This window comes from Oncorhynchus mykiss, chromosome 7 (assembly GCF_057628025.1).
Source record: "Oncorhynchus mykiss isolate SJ-2025 chromosome 7, ASM5762802v1, whole genome shotgun sequence".
NCBI lineage: Eukaryota > Metazoa > Chordata > Actinopteri > Salmoniformes > Salmonidae > Oncorhynchus > Oncorhynchus mykiss.
In genome coordinates, this window is record NC_143028.1 from 58199137 (window position 1) to 58221382 (window position 22246).

At 41.6% G+C, this 22246-nt stretch overlaps 1 protein-coding gene across 4 annotated transcripts in view; it reads left to right on the plus strand.

Annotated features, from left to right (window-relative positions):
* Positions 1-5296: 5296 nt before the first annotated feature.
* The window catches only part of LOC110528214 (LIM domain and actin-binding protein 1), a 36247-nt gene continuing 19297 nt past the window's right edge, over positions 5297-22246 (plus strand). For 2 of the 4 annotated variants that reach the window (XM_090241484.1, XM_036983802.2), the window contains exons 1-3: positions 5297-5606; positions 14637-14767; positions 21974-22019. In XM_090241484.1, coding sequence (XP_090097610.1) covers positions 14643-14767; positions 21974-22019 — 171 coding nt within the window. In that variant the 5' untranslated portion in view covers positions 5297-5606; positions 14637-14642. Of the gene's footprint in view, positions 5607-7904; positions 8086-14636; positions 14768-21973; positions 22020-22246 lie in introns of those variants that run through there. The other 2 variants (XM_021610069.3, XM_090241485.1) reach the window with 1 other exon arrangement.

Sequence of the window (22246 nt, forward strand, 5' to 3'; positions counted from 1 at the left end):
ATCTCTGTGTTGCGTTGTGCGAAAGAACAGCTCTTAGCCATGGAATATTGGCCATATACGACACCCCCTCGTGCCTTATTGCTTAAATAACGCACAGTATATCAGCAAGGTAAACAGCATTCCACAGTTGTGTCAAGTTGTCTGGATCCAATTCTTCCCACAGTTGTGTCAAGTTGTCTGGATGTCCTTTGGGTCGTGGACCATTCTTGATACACATGGGAAACTGTTGAGTGTGAAAAAAACACACAGCGTTGCAGTTCTTGACACACTCAAACCAGTGCGCCTGGCATCTACTATCCTGTCTCCTCCACTTCATCTACATTGATTGAAGTGGATTAACACGTGACATCAATAAGGGATCATAGCTTTCCCCTGGATTCACCTGGACAGTCTATATCATGGAAAGAGCATGTGTTGCTAATTTTTTGTACACTCAGTGTATACTACTACTACTATTATCAAGGTCAATTCCAATTCCATTCCATTGAAAAGCAATGCAGAATCAGTTGGACCCTGCCTATCATAACTCAATATCTATAAGGCTGTTTTAGTTAATCTTAGACTGTATATTAATCTGTTTATGATCACGACCACTATTGCACTGGCAGAATATGGCTCACACATAGGTAGCCTAGTGGTTAAGAGCATTGGGCCAATAACTGAATGGTCGTTGGTTTGAATCCCTGAGCTGGCAAGGTTGAAAAAATCTGACGTTCTGCCGTAATCAAGGCAGTTAACCCCCAACAACTGCTCGCTGGGTGCAGATTATGTCACTTTGTGTGCTTGTGTGATGCAGGGTGCAATGTCAAATTGTATTTCACACGCTTCGTAAACAACAGGGGTAGACTAACAGTGAAATCCTTAGTTACAGGTCCTTTTCCAGCAATGCAGAGGTAAAGATAAAAATAATGGAAATAATGACACGAGGAATAAATACAATGAATAACAACAAGAAATAACATGGCTATATATAGGGAGTACCAGTACCGAGTCGATGTACAGGGGTACAGGGGTACAAGGAGGAAGCTATGTACTGTACATATAGGTAGGGATAAAGTGACCAGGCAACAGGATAGACAGTAGCAGCGGTGTGCAGTGCATTCAGAAAGTATTCAGACCCCTTGACCTTTTCCACATATTGGTACGTTACAGCCTTTTTTTAAAAATTGATGAAATAAAAAATGTCCTCATCAATAATAATGACAAATCGAAAACAGAAATAGAAATGTTAGCAAATTTGTTAAAAATAAAAAACAGAAATACCGTATTTACATAAATATTCAGACCCTTTCCTATGAGACTCGAAATTGAGCTCAGGTGCATCCTGTTTCCATTGATCATGCTTGAGATGTTTCTACAACTTGATTCAATTGATTGGACATGATTTGGAAAGGCACACAACTGTCTATATAAGGTCCCACAGTTGACAGTGCATGTCAGAGCAAAAACCAAGTCATGAGGTTGAAGGAATTGTCTGTAGAGCTCTGAGACAGGATTGTGTCGAGGCACAGATCTGGGGAAGGGTACCAAAAAATGTTTGCAGCATTGAAGGTACTCAAGAACACAGTGGCCTCCATCATTATTAAATGGAAGAAGTTTGGAAGCACTAAGACTCTTCCTAGAGCTGGCTGCTCGGCCAATCGGGGGAGAAGGGCCTTGGTCAGAGAGGTGACCAAGAATCTCCAGAGATCCTCTGTGGAGATGGGAGAACCTTCCAGAAGGAGCAGCACTCCACCAGTCAGCCAACTTGGATTTTCCAAAAGGCACCTAAAGCACTCAGACTATGAGACGCAAGATTCTCTGGTCTGATGAAATTGAATGAATTGAACCAAGATTGAACTGTTTGGCCCGAATGCCAAGCGTCACATCTGGAGGAAACCTGGCACCATCCCTACAGTGAAGTATGGTGGTGGCAGCATCATGCTGTGGGGATGTTTTTCAGCGGCAGGGACTGGGAGACTTGTCAGGATCAAGGCAAAGATGAATGGAGCAAAGTACAGAGAGGTCCTTCTTGAAAACCTACTCCAGAGTGCTCAGGACCTCAGACTGGGGCGAAGGCTCACAATTCCCACAGGAAAATGACCCTAAGCAAACAGCCAACACAATGCAGGAGTGGCTTCGGGACAAGTCTCTGAATGTCCTTGAATGGCCCAGCCAGAGCCCGGACTTGAACGCGATCTAAGATCTCTGGAGACCTGAAAATAGCTGTGCAGCAACGCTCCCCATCCAACCTGACCGAGCTTGAGAGGATCTGCAGAGAAGAATGGGAGAAGCTCCCCAAATACAGGTGTGCCAAGAAGACTCGAGGTTGTAATCGCTGCCAAATGTGCTTCAACAAAACACTTTTTAAATGTTTTTATTTCACCTTTATTTAACCAGGTAGGCTAGTTGAGAACAAGTTCTCATTTACAACTGTGACTTGGCCAAGATAAAGCCAAGCAGTGCTACACAAACAACAACACAGAGTTACACATGGAATAAACAAACATACAGTCAATAATACAATAGAAAAGTCTATATACAGTGTGTGCAAATTAGGTAGGATAAGGGAGGTAAGGCAATAAATAGGCCATAGTGGCTAAATAATTACAATATAGCAATTAAACACTGGAGTGATAGATGTGCAGAAGATTAGTGTGCAAGTAGAGATACTGAGTTGCAAAGGAGCAAAATAAAATAAATAACAGTGTGGGGATGAAGTAGTTCGATGGGCTATTTACAGATGGCCTATGTACAGGAGCAGTAAAGCTAGTGAGGGAGAGTATGAGTCTCCAGCTTCAGTGATTTTTGCAGTTCGTTCCAATCATTGGCAGTAGAGAACTGGAAGGAAAAGTGGCTGAATGGGGAATTGGCTTTAGGGGTGACCAGTGAAATATACCTGCCAGAGTGCACGCTACGGGTGGGTGCTGTTATGGTGACCAGTGAGCTGTGATAAGGCGGGGCTTCACCTAGCAAAGACTTATAGATGACCTGGAGCCAGTGGGTTTGGCGACAAATATGAAGCGAGGTCCAGCCAACGAGAGCATACAGGCTGCAGTGGTGGGTAGTATATGGGACTTTGGTGACAAAACGGATGGCACTGTGATAGACTGCATCCAATTTGCTGAGTAGAGTGTTGGAGGCTATTTTGTAAATGACACCGCCGAAGTCAAGGATCGGTAGGATAGTTAGTTTTACGAGGGTATGTTTGGCAGCATGAGTGAAGGATGCTTTGTTGCGAAATAGAAAGCCAATTCTAGATTTCATTTTGGATTGGAGATGCTTAATGTGAGTCTGGAAGGAGAGTTTACAGTCTAACCAGACACCTAGTGTAGGTATTTGTAGTTGTCCACATATTCTAAGTCAGAACCGTCCAGAGTAGTGATGCTGGATGGACGGGCGGGCAGGTGTGGGCAGCGATCGGTTGAAGAGCATGCATTTAGTTTTACTTGCATTTAAGAGCAGTTTGAGGCCACGGAAGGAGAGTTGTATGGCATTGACGCTCGTCTGGAGGTTAGTTAACACAGTATCCAAAGAAGGGCCAGAAGTATACAGAATGGTGTCATCTGCGTAGAGGTGCATCAGAGAATCACCAGCAGCAAGAGCGACATCATTGATCAAATCAAACCAAATCAAAGTTTATTTGTCGCATGCGCCAAATACAACAGGTAGACCTTACAGTTGAATGCTTATTTACAGGCTCTAACCAATAGTGTGGAGAAAAAAAGGATGTGTGTGTGTGTGTGTGTGTGTGTGTGTGTGTGTGTGTGTGTGTGTTGGTAAGTAAAGAAGTAAAACAACAGTAAAAAGACATTTGAAAATAAAAGTAGCGAGGCTATGTACAGACACCGGTTAGTCAGACTGATTGAGGTAGTATGTACATGTAGATATGGTTAAAGTGACTATGCATATATGATGAACAGAGAGTAGCAGTAGCGTAAAAAGAGGGGTTGGCGGGTGGTGGGACACAATGCAGATAGCCCGGTTAGCCAATGTGTGGGAGCACTGGCTGGTCGGGCCAATTGAGGTAGTATGTACATGAAGGTATAGTTAAAGTGACTATGCATATTAGATAAACAGAGAGTAGCAGCAGCATAAAAGAGGGGTTGGGGGGGTATGTTAACCAGGGTATGGGTAGCCAGGTGGAAAGCTTGGCCAGCCGTAGAAAAATGCTTATTGAAATTCTCAATTATCGCAGATTTATCGGTGGTGACAGTGTTTCCTAGCCTCAGTGCAGTGGGCAGCTGGGAGGATTCTCCATTATTCTCCATGGACTTTACAGTGTCCCAGAACTTTTTGGAGTTTGTGCTACTGAGTAAAGGGTCTGAATACTTAAGTAAATGTTATATTTCAGTTATTTTTTTATTTTATTCATTTGCAAAAATGTCTCAAATTGTGTCTCAAATTTTGTCTCTACACACATTGTACAAGGGTTAATAACAGTAATGTGAATTTAATGTCAAACCAGGTAGCTAGTATACAACGCCCCCCTCAAGGCAGAACATTTTATATTGTGAACTGTCTGGAACTCGTTTGCCTGCTTGCTACTCAAATATATTTTTATTATTAAGTCAAATTCAAAATTAACTGCAATAGTCTACGCATGTCTCAAACACATTAGCATTGTAAAATGCAGTGGTGGAAATAGTACCCAATTGTCATACTTGAGTAAAAGTAATATAAAAGGACTCAAGTAGAGGTGAAAGTCACCCAGTAAAATACTACTTGACTAAAAGTCTAAAAGTATGACAAAATAAGCATGTGTTTTTAGTGACAAAATAAGCATGTGTTTTTAGTGACAAAATAAGCATGGGTTTTTAGTGACAAAATAAGCATGTGTTTTTAGTGACAAAATAAGCATGTGTTTTTAGTGACAAAATAAGCATGTGTTTTTAGTGACAAAATAAGCATGTGTTTTTAGTGACAAAATAAGCATGTGTTTTTGTGACAAAATAAGCATGTGTTTTTAGTGAGTCTGCCATGGGATGACCAGGGATGTTCTCTTGATAAGTGCATCAATTGAACCAATTTCCTGTCCTAAGCATTCAAAATATTAGGAGTACTTTTGGGTGTCATGGAAAATGTATCGAGTCAAAAGTACATAATCTTTAGGAATGTAGTGAAGTAAAAGTAAAATAGTCAAAAATATAAATAGTAAAGTAAAGTACAGATACACCCCCCCCCCCCCCCAAAAAAAAACCCCAAAACGATTTAAGTAGTTATTTTAAATGTTTGTACTTTAATAGTTTTCACCACTGTTAAAATGTGAGGCCTATCTCCATATTAAAAATAAAATGTGTCCCAATGTATGAACAACATGCCTGGGGCGTGGTTTACTGAGCGCACTTTGCAATAATACTTTGAGGAGCGCACGAGAAAAAAAGACTAATCATTGTGAGTGTAATTAGCCAAAGTCACTTACATTAGCTATATGAAACGTATTGGTTTAGCAGCAAGACATTTAAACAAATCATGTTAATTATGTTCTTTTAAAAATGTAGTTAAAATCTCAGACTAACGTTAGCAGACGACAACCAACGCCTCTCTTTCTATTGTGCACCTGTGGGACTGTCGGAGGAGCTGTTGCTGGCAAGATCAGAAACGTAAGGCCGAAGAAGTTTCAAGAGGTTTGTTATGAGCTTGTGTTGATATATCCAGTTATTATAATACAATACATTTAGACTTTTTAATAAAAGTAGTCTAAATGTGTGTTAAGCTATGCTAGTTTAGGCAGTGGTGTGCACATGGTGAATTTGCTGTAGCCAAGGGTAAAATGCTTGCCCATTTCACAGGTGTTGCCAATTTTGCACCATTATTACTTATGGAGGTTGCAGGGAGGTGATGGGAGTTGGCCAACCCATTTTGAGGGTATTCCCTATGTGGAGGACTGGAGACACAATAAGCTTATGGCTACTTGATGATTGTGGTAACAATGCATATTGGACCACTCCTTCCTGCTGATGCAACTTTTGCAAGTGCATGACCAGATGTTTTATTAGGTTATACTCTATTGAGTCTATACAAAAGTTGAAATGTTTTCAAAACTCATAGGGGTGCAGTGTCACAATGAGTCCACTACCCACACCCCATCTGTTGTGTAGATCCAGCTATATTCCTCAACCCCAAATGAAGGGGTAAGATAGACACCATCTAATGGAATATTTGTAGATGGTGCCTGGGGGGGAGGGGGTTGAGGAATATACTTAGATCTGTACAACAGATGGCATGTGAGACATGGACTCATCTAGACCACTTACATTTTCAAAACATTTAAAAAACAGATTTTGGAGTGAACTATTAGTTTAATACTCAGCACAGCCATTTTGTGGACTTGGGCTTCTCAGAGTAGGTTACCTGTTGGCCTGACAGCCAGGCTATATTCTATTCAAACCCCTGCTGAGTATTACAAGCTGGGTATTCATTGGCTGTCCCTGGAGAATTGAGGAGTCTACTTTGGTATTCACCTCAGTGCCAGCAGTCAGCCAGCACAATGCCGACTGTCCATCTTTGTACCTTGATCGCACCATGTGGCCATTTGAATGCATCTCTATGTTCATTTAATGGCACTATTTTTACAGTTCTCTCTGTCTTCTTGGAAATGGCACAGCTGAGTCTTAGAAAACACTGTCAGACCATGTCGCCTTATCACCCTTCTCTCTCTGCAAATAGACAGGGTAGACCACAGAGGAAGCAGCCAGGTAGTAATGTCCCAGTGATGGTGACTCAGTGGAATGCATTGATGATGGTAACCATAATTTCGTGATCCCTTTTCTCATTGTTGACTAGGGGACTTTCCTGTATAAATTGAAGAGAAAATAGGCTACACACAGATCTCACTGGTTCAGGTGCTGGGCAGAATTTTATTTATATATATGTATGTATGTATGTATGTATGTATATGTGTGTGTGTGTGTGTGTGTGTGTGTGTGTGTATTTATTTCTTTAGCAAAATGAGTAATGTCCTCAACTCTGACATGCTCTTGAAGCCTGTTTATTAATAGAGACACAGAAGTTTACATTATGATTCAGTTGTCCATTTCTGACTCCCCAATTTATAGTGTAGTTATAGATTTACAGTGTAGTTATAGATTTACAGTGTAGTTATAGATTTACAGTGTAGCCTGTGGTTTTGCATTTAGTGTTATAGTGGACGTTATATATTATTAGTGTAAATTCATTGTTTATACATTCTGTCTGTATATTATGTTTATTGTGGCAGATCCATTTTACCAGGTCAAATTCCTGTTCAATTCAAATGTACTTGGTGGATAAAGGTTATTCTGATTATACATTGCTACAATAAGTCATAGAGAAACTGCCCAAGTGAAACGTTTGTGTATTGTTTTTATTTTTTTGACGTTTAATTTAAAAAATAAAAAATAAACTTTTCAGACGAAGCGTGTGCTCACCTCCAGGTGTGAGGCAATGGTTAGTAGTGGTTAGAATGTGTGGAGTGTATTGAGAGCCAGGGTTTTCTCTCCCTGCTACAGCACCACGAAGGCCCCTGGGGACGTCTCGGTGTCTCCAGGTCCCCTTTCAAACAACGCAGAGAAACCTGAGCTTCTGGTTCTGTTTGTTTCTCCTCTCCCGCTCTCTCTCCTCCTTTCTCTTCAACTCATTCCTCCAGCTTTCTTTCTGTCCTTTGTTGTAACTACCACCTCTCCTTCTTTACCACACTCATGAAGGGGGATCAAGTTATGACATAGAATCATAGAATTTAGATCAGTTTTGAGTTTTTCACCAGGTTGTTAAAATGCTTTTAACTGTAGAGCAGGGAGTTGTATAAGCTATTTCCTAGAAATTCTGCTGAAGACACACAGACAATGTACCTGGCAGGAGAAATGCAATCCAAGGTCATTGGTGCAGGGAATCACATGACCTGCTTCCTCCGCTCTCATGATACTTTTCTCTGCACTCCGCCCCTTAAACTCTTACACATTAGAGACATTGCACACACAGTGTCAGGTATCGCAAGGTTTCACCAGTGGAGTATGACACATCGGAAGTTCTGAAATTACATGCTGAACCCAAACTGAAGTGCTTTAAAATAATAGATGAGACAATTTTACATCGAAGAGACCAGGAAAAACTAGACTATTAAAAAAGGTGAGTTTCATGTCTGCAGGTGTGTCACAGTTAACTCAAATGTTTTGGGGAGAAATTAAGTTACCACTCCCTTTGTGCCATTGTTTGTAACTGTGTGTCTGTTTTATATCGATCGCATATCTCAAATAATAATGATCTGTTCTCGTACTATTGACCGTAACTCCCACTGTTAGTGTAGTAAGGCTAGTCCAACAGTATCCATGTCATGGATGTGAATGTTTTTCTACCATATGTAGGCTATTGTCTAAACACACAGGGTTGACACTTGATCAGTACCTTAAGCTGAGAGGTGCCAAGTCAGCCATGAAGGAGAGATCTGTGTTTCAGAGTCCAGGTATTTTTCTGCCATTGAAATCCTTTTTTTTTTTTTTGGCTTGCCTAAGTCTGAACAATGTTTCTCTCTCTCTATCGATCTACACACAGTGCCTTCGGAACATATTAAGGCCCCTTGACTTTTTCCACATTTTGTTACGTTACAGCCTTATTCTAAAATTGATTAAAAAAAACACCCAATACCCATGATTGACTAAGTGAAAATGGGATGTTAGAAATGTTTGCAAATGTGTTATATAAAAAATAAATACCTCATTTACATAGGTATTCAGACACTAAGTTGAGCTCATTCTAAAAACCTGTTTTTGCCTTGTCATTATGGGGTATTGTGTGTTTTGCTGGGTGGCCAGCTCTATGAAGAGTCTTGGTGGTTCCAAACTTCTTCCATTTAAGAATGATGGAGGCCACTGTATTCTTGGGGACCTTCAATGCTGCAGACATTTTTTTGGTACCCTTCCCCAGATCTGTGCCTCGACACAATCCTGTCTCGGTTTTGCTCTGACATGCACTGTCAACTGTAGGACCTTGATATAGACAGTTGTGTGCCTTTCCAAATCATGTCCAATTGATTGAATTCAGCACAGTTGGACTCAAATCAAGTTGTAGAAACATCTCAAGGATGACCAATGGAAACAGGATGCACCTGAGCTCAAATTCGAGTCTCATAGCAAAGGGTCTGAATACTTACGTAAATAAGGTATTTCAGTTTTATTTTTAAGACATTTTCAAACTTTGTCATCATGGGGTATTGTGTGTATATTGAGAAACATTTATTTAATCTATTTTAGAATAAAGCTGTAATGTAACAAAATATGGAAAAAGTCAAGGGGTCTGAATACTTTCCAAATGTACAGTATGTATAAAAAATAATAGACCCACATATTTTAACAAACAATCACCTAAATAAAATCTAGACAGTAGGATAATAAAACATTCCAAAACAATACATTCAGCAGTATTGGTTTTGGTACTAAACCAGGAAAAAACAAAGGTTCTCTCACTGTCAAATGCGTTTATTTTCAGCGAACTTTAACATGTGGAAATATTTGTATGAACATAAGATTCAACAACTGAGACAAACTGAACAAGTTCCACAGACGTGACTAAAATAAATGGAATACTGTGTCCCTGAACAAAGGGGGGGGGGGGTCAAAATTAAAAGTAACAGTCAGTATCTGGTATGGCCACCAGCTGCATTAAGTACTGCAGTGCATCTCCTCCTCATGGACTACACCAGATTTGCCCGTTCTTGCTGTGAGATGTTACCCCACTCTTTCACCAAGGCACCTGCCAGTTCCTGGACAATTCTGGGGGGAATGGCCCTAGCCCTCACCCTCCGATCCAACAGGTCCCAGACATGCTCAATGGGATTGAGACATTCCTGTCTTGCAGGAAATCACACACAGAACGAGCCGTATGGCTGGTGGCATTGTCATGCTGGAGGGTCATGTGAGGATGAGCCTGCAGGAAGGGTACCACATGAGGGAGGAGGATGTCTTCCCTGTAATGCACAGCGTTGAGATTGCCTGCAATGACAAAAAGCTTAGTCTGATGATGCTGTGACACACCGCCCCAGACCATGACAGACCCTCCACCTCCATATCGATCCCTCTCCAGAGTACAGGCCTCGGTGTAACGCTCATTCCTTCGACGATAAACGCAAATCCGACCATCACCTCTGGTGAGACAAAAGCGTGACTCGTCAGTGAAGAGCACTTTTTGCCAGTCCTTTCTGGTCCAGCGACGGTGGGTTTGTGCCCATAGGCGATGTTGTTGCCGGGTAGGACCTGCCTTACAACAGGCCTACAAGCCTTCAGTCCAGCTTCTCTCAGTCTATTTCAGACAGTCTGAGCACTGATGGAGGGATTGTGCGTTCCTGGTGTAACTCAGGCAGTTGTTGTTGCCATCCTGTACCTGTCCCGCAGGTGTGATGTTCGTATGTACCAATCCTGTGCGGGTGTTGTTACACATGGTCTGCCACAGAGGATGATCAGCTGTCCGTCCTGTCTCCCTGTAGCGCTGTCTTAGGTGTCTCACAGTATGGACATTGCAATTTATTGCCCTGGCCACATCTGCAGTCCTCGTGCCCTCCTTGCAGCATGCCTAAGGCATGTTCACGCAGATGAGCAGGGACCCTGGGCATCTTTCTTTCGGTGGTTTTCTGAGTCAGTAGAACGGCCTCTTTAGTGTCCTAAGTTTTCATAACTGTGACCTTAATTGCCTACCGTCTGTAAGCTGTTAGTGTCTTAACCATTCCACAGGTGCTTGTTCATTAATTGTGTATGGTTCATTGAACAAGCATGGGAAACTGTGTTTATGAATTATTTTTGAAAGACAGGGTCCTGAAAAAGTGACGTTTCTTTTTTTTTTTGTGTGTGTTTATTTGAGCAAAAGAAAATGCATTGAATTGCAGGAAATGTTCTTTAAAACTGCAACATTTTCTCTCGACTCCTTGCTCCGGCCAAGCGCAACGCCACGCCCATGGGCATTAGTGAATTCCTTTGAAACTGCTACATTTTTTTTCTCTCCGCTGCATGGCAAAATATGTAGAATTGCAGGAAATTAGTTTTAAAATGTCAAGTTCATCTCTCATTCTGCCACGCCCACCACCTAAGCCCCTTTTTGATCCAGGAAAAAACCCTGGTCTCTGACTCATCTGCTAGTTTATCTACAATGATTTTGTGTTTAATGACTCTTTGTTCAGTTTGTTTTGGAGCCAGACTTTAACTAGTTTTTACACCTCATCGTACTTTGTTTAATTACATATTAGACAGGTAACACCTGAGACAAACCAGTCTGTTACTCTATGCAAACTGATTTACATTATCTGCAAATCAGTTTGCATAGAGTAACTGACTGGTTTGTCTCAGGTGTTACCTGTCTAGTATGTTTGGTAAGACGTAAAAGAGCACTTTAAATTAGGCTATATCCTCTGCCCTAGATCTGTCAGTTGGTGCAGTCAATGTTATCCTGACATTTTAACATGGCTGTTATTATTGTCCCTGGAATTTACTTGGCTGCAAAGTAAAAATAAATAAATAATTAAATATTTTACATGTAAAGTTTTTTAAATCTTCGTGTTTTTTTAAAACATATTCCCTAAATGTATTCAGGGAAGGTGGAGAATAGCAACTTATAAACCACCGTCTCTGCATTGAGCTGTTCAGGACTGATTGTACCTTCATGTCACTCAAGGCGCTGATGATGAAATGCCTATATTGCGCTATAGACTGATCCTGTGTTGTGTTCCATATCTGGGTTTGTTGTGGATGCAGCATTTCTAGGGAAAATGCGATGAAAGTGAGGGTTCAAAGGCCTTTGTGCTTTGAATTGACATTTTAGTAATTAAGCAGACGCAGCTTACATGAGTTAGTGCATTCGTCTTATGATAGCTAGGTGAGACAACATATTGCAATCGTAGCAAGTACGTTTTCCCTCAACAAAGTAGTTAACAGTGAGATCAGTGCTAGTTGGAAAGTGCATATTTGTATTTTTTGGGGTGGGGGGTACAGACGCTTGACATAGAGGCCTAGTTGACTGAAATACGATAATGATTGCTCAGGAAAAGGTGCATCCACAGGATCTGTCAATGTCACTTAAGGGTTCAAAAGTTATTTCGGACATCCTGTCCCCAGTTTGCAGTCAAAATCAACTATGGTGAAGTAAAGTGTAGCCTATAGATTTAATTGTACTACCAGATATCAATAGACTAGCTCACCATGCATGCAGACACTTTGTTCAGGTATGGTGAGAGGGTAGATCTGGTGTTGTGGGGACAGATTGACCAAACTGCTGTCGCAGCTTGTTGAAAGGACACAAATGCCATGTGAGAAGGAAGCCTTATCTCTGTTAGGATACCTGTTCCTCTATGTATCACAATCACCATAACACCTACTGCTGCTGCTACAGCTATGCTGCTAGCTACACTGTCACTGCTTCTGTTAGCTTACAAGAAGATGTAGCCTAGATGAATGTCCAACGGCAATTTGTCTTCTGCTTTATCCCAACCCCTCAGGACATACAATATGCACTGGTTTGGGCTGAGGGCAGCAACAATGCAGTGCTCCTGGAGCAATTATAGGGGGGTTAAGCGACTTGCTCAAGGTCACAACGGAGATGGCTTAGCTTGCACATATAATTGATATAAGTACAATGGACATTTAATAGAAAAGCATCCACCTAAAGGCTTCAGTGATGAAATGCATAATAAATGTTTTTTTTTTTTCTACTTCCATTCTCCTCCAGGAGTGGCTGAATATTTCCTGCTACTCTAGTTCTTCAAGCCTTGCATCTTGTTTTCTACTGTGAGTTAGTTTTTTACTCCGCTTAGCTTGGAGGAAAGACTGAGGACGTTTTTGGAGGAATTCCGTTGGAATGTCCCCTGCCTGTCTGGCTTCCTGAGCTGTCCTGATGCACATAAATATGTTGCGTTGCCTCTGAGACACACACTACCTCAGGGTTTCAACCAATATCCACTTAAGCTAAGGTTTAAGCGTTGGCTGATTTTTCTTAGCGTTTTCTCATGAAATATGACATATGCAAGGCCAAGTTTAAAACTATCCCTGTGGCCATGTTAAATACTGTCTTTATGAGAAGTTAATGTGATGTCTCTCTCTTTGTGAACTTGGCTGCCATCTCAGTGGCTTAGATGATTCCTTTCCTGGATCCCATGGTTTGTGGACAGGAAGTGTTGGAGATTCTTTTGGATTTGGTCATTCGTCATGGTCACTGTCTAGTAGTGCTGGTTGTTTGCATGTGTATGGTTGTGTGTGCTGTGTCAATACAAAACCAGCTGCTCTGGTAACGTTGAGTTCAAAGTCCTCTGTGTCTTTGTCGGGTAACATTAATGTAATACCTGCAAAGCACACCTTAATGAAAGGGGCAGAAGAAAGGGCATTGTCCATACACTCTTATGGCTGCATTAGAGTTAGCCTATTGGCATTTAAATAATCTGAAAACCACTGTACAAATACACATCATGCAGTGTACCAAAGGTGGTTCCATTTATAACGTGTGTCACGTGCTTTTGACGTTTCTACCTTCCAGGCAAATGACTATTTTACTGGCTTACCAGCTGCGTTACCAGACTGCTTTTTAATGTGTACGTGTCTGTCAGGAGCACAGCAACTATAGTAACTAACTGTTGCCTGTGTGTGTATGTCCTATATGTTATACTCTGGCCTTCTATAATTGTTGCTTATAAAGATCAGGCAGAGATAAGTGGCAGTCGGGGTGCTGATTTATCTTCTCGGAACCTCCTGTCTGTCTCAGCCAGATGATGATGATGATGATATGCTCTGATTCACACAATGACAGCATTGTTGCTGATGTCTATTGTGTACCAGTCCCGCAGTCAAGTAGCACATGCAGTGTCTGAACTTGCTCGCTTGATCATGATGGCAGAGTTTGTTTTTTTCTTGTTCCTGTAATCATGCAACAATCCTGTGTGTGGGTTTTTTTCTGGATCAAAAAGGAGCTTAGGTGGTGGGCGCAGTAAGGGGTGGGCGCAGTAGGGGGTGGGCGCAGTAGGGGGTGTGGCAAGGGGTGCGGTTGGTGTGGCTGAATTTTAGCGGCCATGTCATGGCGGTGTGGAGCAATTTTTGCATTTCTAAGCCAATTTCCTGCAATTCTAGCCTACTACATATAAATTGCATGAAAAACTTTGGGCCCTACTTATAGGCTACCTGGTATGGTCATGTCCTCAGGAAAAACTCCTGGCCCTATACATGACACCCAACACAAAAATACAGAACTTTATGCAAGTTTGTTAACCATACACAAGTTTGTTAACCATACACAAGTTTGTTAACCATACACAATTTTGTTAACCATACACAAGTTGATATGAAAGTTTTCAACATATGTTTTTCCAATACCCTTCAATTAAAGTGTCAGACAACACAGGCAATGTTAATTAATAAGCAGTGAGGTAATGGTGCACACCATGGACAAACGGCTGGGTGATGTCACAGTAAAATGTTTGCTCACCGCAGAATGGTGTCATCCAACAGCATCAGTGTGGGTTGTTGAACCCAGGCTCTCCTGGCTGTCTGTATGATACTACACTCTATTAGTGAATTCCTATACGATGGGTATTGGAGGATTTTTTTATATTTAAAAAAAATATATATATATATTTTTTTTACATAATAAATGTAGAACTGAAATTGTCTACACTTTTATTCTATCATTAACTACGTGTGTGTGTGTGATTCTAGGCAGAGATGGAAGGCGGAAGTTCGTTCAGCCGAAGGTCGTGGGCGTCGCAGTCTTTACGCGTCACTGCCAGGGAACTCTCATTGGTCAGCACGCGAGGCAAGACCAACGCCATCGCAGAGCGCTTCTCCAAGTGAGTGACACACAACTCCACTAAAGACACTTCTGTCTGAATGAACAGTAGACACTTATCTTCCAAATGCATCTTACCAAACTCACATCTGTCTGTAGGGATTACAGAATCCTCCATCTCAAATTAAATGTTATTTGTCACTTGCGGCGAGTACAACAGGTGTAGCCCTTAGAGTGAAATGCTTACTTACAAGCCCTTAGCCTTAACCAACAATGCAGTTTTAAGAAAAATACCCCCCAAAGACATTTTTAAAGTCCAAAACTGTGAAATAACACATGGAATCATGTACTGACCAAAAAAGTGTTAAACAAATCAAAATATATTTTTGATTCCTCAAAGTAGCCACTCTTTGCCTTGATGACAGATTTGCACACTCTTGGCATTCTCTCAACCAGTTTCATGAGGTAGTCACCTGGAATGCTTTTTCAACAGTCTTGAAGGAGTTCCCACATATGCTGAGCACTTGTTGGCTGCTTTTCCTTCACTCTGCGGTCCAACTCACCCCAAACCATCTCAATTGGGTTGTTGGGAGATTGTGGAGGCCAGGTCATCTGATGCAGCACTCCATCACTCTCCTTCTTGGTCAAATAGCCTTTACACAGCCTGGAGGTGTGTTTTGGGTCATTGTCCTGTTGAAAAACAAATGATAGTCCCACTAAGCGCAAACCAGATGGGATGGTGTATCACTGTTGAATGCTGTGGTAGCCATGCTGGTTAAGTGTGCCTTGAATTCTAAATTAAAAAACGGACAGTGTCACCAGCAAAGCACTCGCACACCAGAACACCACCACCTCCACGCTTCACGGTGGGAACCACACATGCGGAGATCATCCATTCACCTACTCTGCGTCTCACAAAGACACGGCGGTTGGAACCAAAAATCTAATTTGGATTAATCGGACCAAAGGACAGATTTCCACCTCCACCGGTCGGTCTAATGTCCATTGCTCGTGTTTCTTGGCCCAAGCAAGTCTCTTCTTCTTGGTGTCCTTTTAGTAGTGGTTTCTTTGCAGCAATTCGACCATGAAGGCCTGATTCACACAGTCTCCCCAGAACAGTTGATGTTGAGATGTGTATGTTACTTGAACTCTGAAGCATTTATTTGGGCTGCAATCTGAGGCTGGTAACTCTAATGAACTTATCCTCTGCAGTAGAGGTAACTCTGGTTCTTCCTGACCTGTGGTGGTCCTCATGAGAGCCAGTTTCATCATAGCGCTTGATGGTTTTTGCGACTGCACTTGAAGAAACTTTTCAGATTGACTGACCTTGATGTCTTAAAGTACTGATGGATTGTTGTTTCTCTTTGCTTATTTGAGCTGTTCTTGCCATAATATTGACTTGAGCTGTATTCGAATACCAATACTAACATACTCTATACTACATATTTAATGAGTATATACTATTAGTTTATTTTAGTATACTGAAAATGAATGGGATCCTATCAGTTAAGCGTACTAGCTCTTCACCTGTCTACCTGAAGTTGTTGCTGTGCAACCTCTTGCTAGCTAGTTAGCGTGACAAATGACTAGTTAGACATTTTATGACTTTGGGTGTGTTCTTAAATTCAATCTGGAGTGCCAGAGTGCACTCATAAATTCAGAGCGTTGTCAGATTGTCCGTTTTGTAAATTCAGAGTTTCGCTATCGGAGTGCACACTGGTTGAGCATTCTGACCTTACAACAGCAGTCAAGGACCCAAGCTAACGTTGGCTAGCTTGCTAGCTACTTCCAGACACATGAGACTACTCTGATCATGTACTTGCCCTAGCTGAGCTGGTTAGGCAGTTTTAATGTTATCCAGAGCATTGGTGACTGTAACTGTGCTGCTGGCAAATTTTAATTATGCTTTTTTGCCGACGTTTACTGACACCGGCCATATTCAACGGGTGTTGAGCACTTGAAAATGCATTATTCTGCGCTCTGGTACACTCAGACCAGGGTGCTCTGAAATCGGAGTAGATAGCCAGAGCGAATTTAAGAAAGCACCTGAATGAGAACGCACAACGACTATACGATTTAGCTAAGATTGATGGAAATAATCAAGTCAATAAACGTTGGGTAGTTAGTTATATACTGGCAAGTCTGACGTGTAAGTAGCCAATTAAGTTATGGAGATAACACCTGTACATACTGCTGTAATAATATCCTATGTGGTTTGTAAGGACAGCGTAGCTAACATTGTCAGGCAACATAACGTGTAAGGTAACTTATTTGAAAAGTAATTTCTTTATTACATTGATCAACATTTTCTTAACATTTGTCATAATTAGTTAAAACAATGAATTTGTATCTGCTCTCATTGTGCTTCGGCTGCATAATTTCTTCAAATCTGAAAACAATGTGAAGCCACACCCATTTCCTGAAGAATTGTATTATGGGCCCTAAAGTACGGAAAGTGTCCTGTGTGTATACTTCATATTTTGCCAAATTTAGTACGACATCTGGGACATTTTGGCATACTAACTATATCCATACCATGACCAATAAGCAAATTATATACTCAATTAACATCACAAATAGTACAGTTAGTGCGGTTAGCATGAGTATTCCAACACAGCTTTGCTCTTTTACCAAATAGGGCTATCTTCTGTATACCAACCCTACCTTGTCTCAAACGCATTAGAAGGAAAGAAATTCCACAAATTACATTTTAACAAGGCACACCTGTTAATTGAAATCAAATCAAAGTTTATTTGTCACATGCCCTGAGTACAACAGGTATTGTAGACCTTACAGTAAAATGCTTACTTACAGGTTCTAACCAATAGTGCAGAAAAGGTATTAGGTGAACAATTGGTAGGTAAAGAAATAAAACAACAGTAAAAAGACAGGCTTTATTCAGTAGCGAGGCTACATACAGACACCGGTTAGTCAGGCTGATTTTGAGGTAGTATGTACATGTAGATATGGTTAAAGTGACTATGCATATATGATGAACAGAGAGTAGCAGTAGCGTAAAAGAGGGATTGGTGGGTGGGACATAATGCAGATAGCCCGGTTAGCCAATGTGCGGGAGCACTGGTTGGTCGGCACAATTGAGGTAGTATGTACATGAATGTATAGTTTAAGTGACTATGCATATATGATAAACAGAGATTAGCAGCAGCATTCCAGGTGAAGCTGGTTGAGAGAATACTAAGAGTGCAAAGCTGTCATCAAGGCAAAGGGTGGCTACTTTGAAGAATCTTCTTTGGTTACTACATGATTCCATATGTGTTATTTCATAGTTTTGATGTTTTTACTATTTGTCTACAATGTATAAAAAAAGAACAAATAAAGAAAAACCCATGAATGAGTAGGTGTGTCCAAATTTTGGACAGTACTGAAAGTTTCCAAGAGCACAGTGGTCTCCATCATTGGGAAATGGAATAAATGTGGAACTACCCAGACTCTAACTAGAGCTGGCCATCTGAACAAACTGAACAACTGTGCAAGAAGGACCTTGGTCAGGGAGATGACCAAGAACCCAATGACCACTCTGACAGAACTAAACAACTTCTTTGCTCGCTTTGAGGACAATACAGTGCCACTGACTCGGCCCGCTGCCAAAACCTGCGGGCCGCTACCAAATCATTTAAACGTGTCAACCCTCGCAAGGCTGCAGGCCCAGACGGCATCCCCAGCCACGTCCTCAGAGCATGCGCAGACCAGCTGGCTGGTGTGTTTACGGACATATTCAATCAATTCTTATCCCAGTCTGCTGTCCCCACATGCTTCAAGAGGGCCACCATTGTTCCTGTTCTCAAGAAAGCTAAGGTAACTAAGCTACATGACTACCGCCCCGTAGCACTCACTTCCGTCAACATGAAGTGCTTTGAGAGACTAGTCAAGGACCATATCACCTCCACCCTACCTGACACCCTAGACCCACTCCAATTTGCTTACCGCCCCAATAGGTCCACAGACAACGCAATCACACTGCACACTGCCCTAACCCATCTGGAAGAGAGGAATACCTATGTGAGAATGTTACCTACCCTCCAAACTCATCATCAAGCTCGAGACCCCGCCCTGTGCAACTGGGGCCTGGACTTCCTGACGGGCCGCCCCCAAGTGGTGAGGGTAGGTAACAACATCTCCACCCCGCTGATCCTCAGTACTAGGGTGCCACAAGGGTGCGTTCTCATCCCTCTCCTGTACTCCCTGTTCACCCACGACTTCGTGGCCATGCACGCCTCTAACTCAATCATCAAGTTTGCAGATGACACTACAGTGGTAGGCTTGATTACCAACAACGACGAGATGGCCTACAGGGAGGAGGGCAGGGCCCTCGGAGTGTGGTGTCAGGACTCAACTCAACTCACACTCAACGTCAACAAAACAAAGGAGATGATCATGGACTTCAGGAAACAGCAGAGGGAGCACCCCCCTCTCCACATCAATGGGACAGTAGTGGAGAGGGTAGAAAGTTTTAAGTTCTTCGGCGTCCACATCACGGAAAAACTGAAATGGTCCAACCACACAGACACCGAGCCACTGCCTGTTCACCCCGCTATCATCCAGAAGGCGAGGTCAGTACAGGTGCATCAAAGCAGGGACCGAGAGACTGAAAAACAGCTTATCTCAAGGCCATCATGTGACTGTTAAACAGCCATCACTAACATTGAGTGGCTGCTGCCAACATACTGACTCAACTCCAGCCACTTTAATAATGGAAAAATTGATGTAATAAATGTATCACTAGCCACTTTAAACAATGCCACTTCATATAATGTTTACATACCCTACATTACTCATCTCATATGTATATACTGTACTCGATACCATCTACTGCATCTTGCCTATGCCGTTCTATACCATCACTCATTCATATATTTTTATGTACATATTCTTATTCATTCCTTTACACTTGTGTGTATAAGGTAATTGTTGTGAAATTGTTAGGTTAGATTACTCGTTTAATATTACTGCATTGTCGGAACTAGAAGCACAAGCATTTCGCTACACTTGCATTAACATCTGCTAACCATGTGTATGTGACAAATAAAATTTGTCTTGAGATGGGAGAACCTGCCAGAATGACGACAATCTCTGTAGCACTTCACCAATCTTGGCTTTATGGGAGAGTGGCCAGACGAAACTGTTCCTCAGAAAAAGGCACATGACATTACTCCTGGAGTTTGCAAAAAGGCACGTGAAAGACTGAGCATAAGTCAAGAGATTTTTTTACATTTTATTTGACCTTTTATTTAACCAGGTAGGCCACTTGAGAACAAGTTCTCATTTACAACTGCGACCTGGCCAAGATAAAGCAAAGCAGTGCAATACAAACAACAACACAGAGTTACATATGGAATAAACAAACGTACAGTCAATAACACAAAAAAAATCTATATACAGTGTGTGCAAATGAGGTAAGATTAGGAAGGTAAGGCAATAAATAGTAATTACAATTTAGCAATTAAACACAGGAGTGATGAATGTGCAAGTAGAGATACTGGGGTGCAAAGGAGCAAAAAAATAACAATATGGGGATGAGATTCTGTGGTCTGATGAGACAAACATTTTACTATTTGGCCTGAAAGCAAAGCACTATGTCTGGAGAAACCAGGCACAGCTCATCACCCATCTCACACCATCCCCGAAAAGCATCCCCAATAGCATGATGCTGCCACCACCATGCTATGAGGGATGCTTTTCAGAGCCAGGTACTGGGAGACTGGTAAGGCTAGAGGAAACAATGAATGGAGCCAAATACAGGCAAATCCTCGATGAGAACCTGCTTCAGAGTGCAAATTAGACTGAGATGAAGATTTACGTTCCAACAGGACATTAACCCAAGCATACAGCCAAAGCAACACTGGAATGGGTTCAGAACAAGAATGTGAAAGTCCTTGAGTGGCCCAGCCGAAGCTTGAGAAAATCTGCAGGGAAGACTGAAAGAAAATCCAGATGAGCAAAGCTGATACAGACATACCCAAGACAACTCAAAGATATAATTGTCGCCAAAGGTGCTTCTCCAAAGTATTGACTCAGGGGTGTGAATACTTATGTAAATACAATTTATGTATTTCATTTTCAATAAATTGGCAAACCTGTCTAAAAACATGTTTTCACTTTGTCATTATGGGGTATTGTGATGTCATTATGGGGTATTGTGATGTCATTATGGGGTATTGTGTGTAGATGGGTGAGAATCTATTTTAATCCTTTTTGAATTTGGGCTGTAACAAGTTGTGGAATAAGTCAAGGGGTATGAATACTTTCTGAAGGCGCTGTATATAAGGGACATAGGCTAATTACAATTGGCCCAGAACAGAGCAGCATGGCCCTTAAATGTACATGGGGCTAATATCAACAACATGCATATCAATCTCTCCTGGCTCAAAGTAGAGGAGTGATTGACTGCATCAATACTGGTCTTTGGGAGAGGTGTTGATCTGTAAAAAGTACAGAACTGTCTGTTCAATTGGTTAACACACAACTCAAACATTCATACATACCCCTCAAGACATACCACCAGAAGACTCTTCAGTCCCTAAGTCCAGAACAGAGGCTAGGAAATGCATACTGCACTAAATAGAGGTAACTCAAGTTAGTAGTAAAATCTGATTTAAAAGAATAAACAACACCTCACGGTACAATGCGGACTGTGAAGAGAAACACACACACACACACACGCACACACTCTTACTTACACACACATTCTATAACACACACTCTACACCCACACATTATTGTTTGTAATGTAAATTTGTATAACACACAATGTGTAGAGTAGCTGCTTCCTTGGCAACAGCTAATGGGAATCCTAATAAAATATTTACACGTCCTTTTCTTCTGTTGCTATGCAAAGTAGATGTTACCTCACCACAATCTTGATATTCCAGTTCGTCGCCATTCATCGTATTGGCAGCAGACTGAAAGTACAACTGTATGAGTTAAGAAAAGGAGAAACTTAATGAAGGGTTATGTCATTGGGAGGTGAATATAGGTCAGTCTAGACGGCCACTAGACCGTTAGTCCCTAACCCTTCAGTGTGCAGATCCAGAAAAAAATTTGAGAAGCCTCAATAAACCCTTTTTATATTTCTTGCTCACCTACCTGGTCTCTTCAGACCTGCAAAACCTCTGAGGATATTATTGATTCAACACCAATGCAAACTTCCATTCCAAGTATAATGCCAATGTTGGAAAGGCTTTGGTTCACTTTGTGTGCACCTCTTCTCTTGATCAGCAGAGGTCAATGTTGATTCTCTCTCCCACAGGTACCAGAGAGCTGCTGAGGAGTCTAATGCAGAGAAGAAGAAAGCAGTGAGTATCTCCATTCAGATCCCCAACAGGAGGTCCACTCATGGAATTACAGGATGTGACGTCATTACATCAGACACACAGTCACCAGTTCAGTGATACACTTGTGGAGCTGTCCTCTTGGTCAGGAACCTGTTTCTTTGACTCTGTCACCAGTGAACTATATGCTCAAGTGTGTATGCCAGAGTGGTTTTGTGCTCTCTTCTCTGTTTAGGCTACTTATGCTTGAC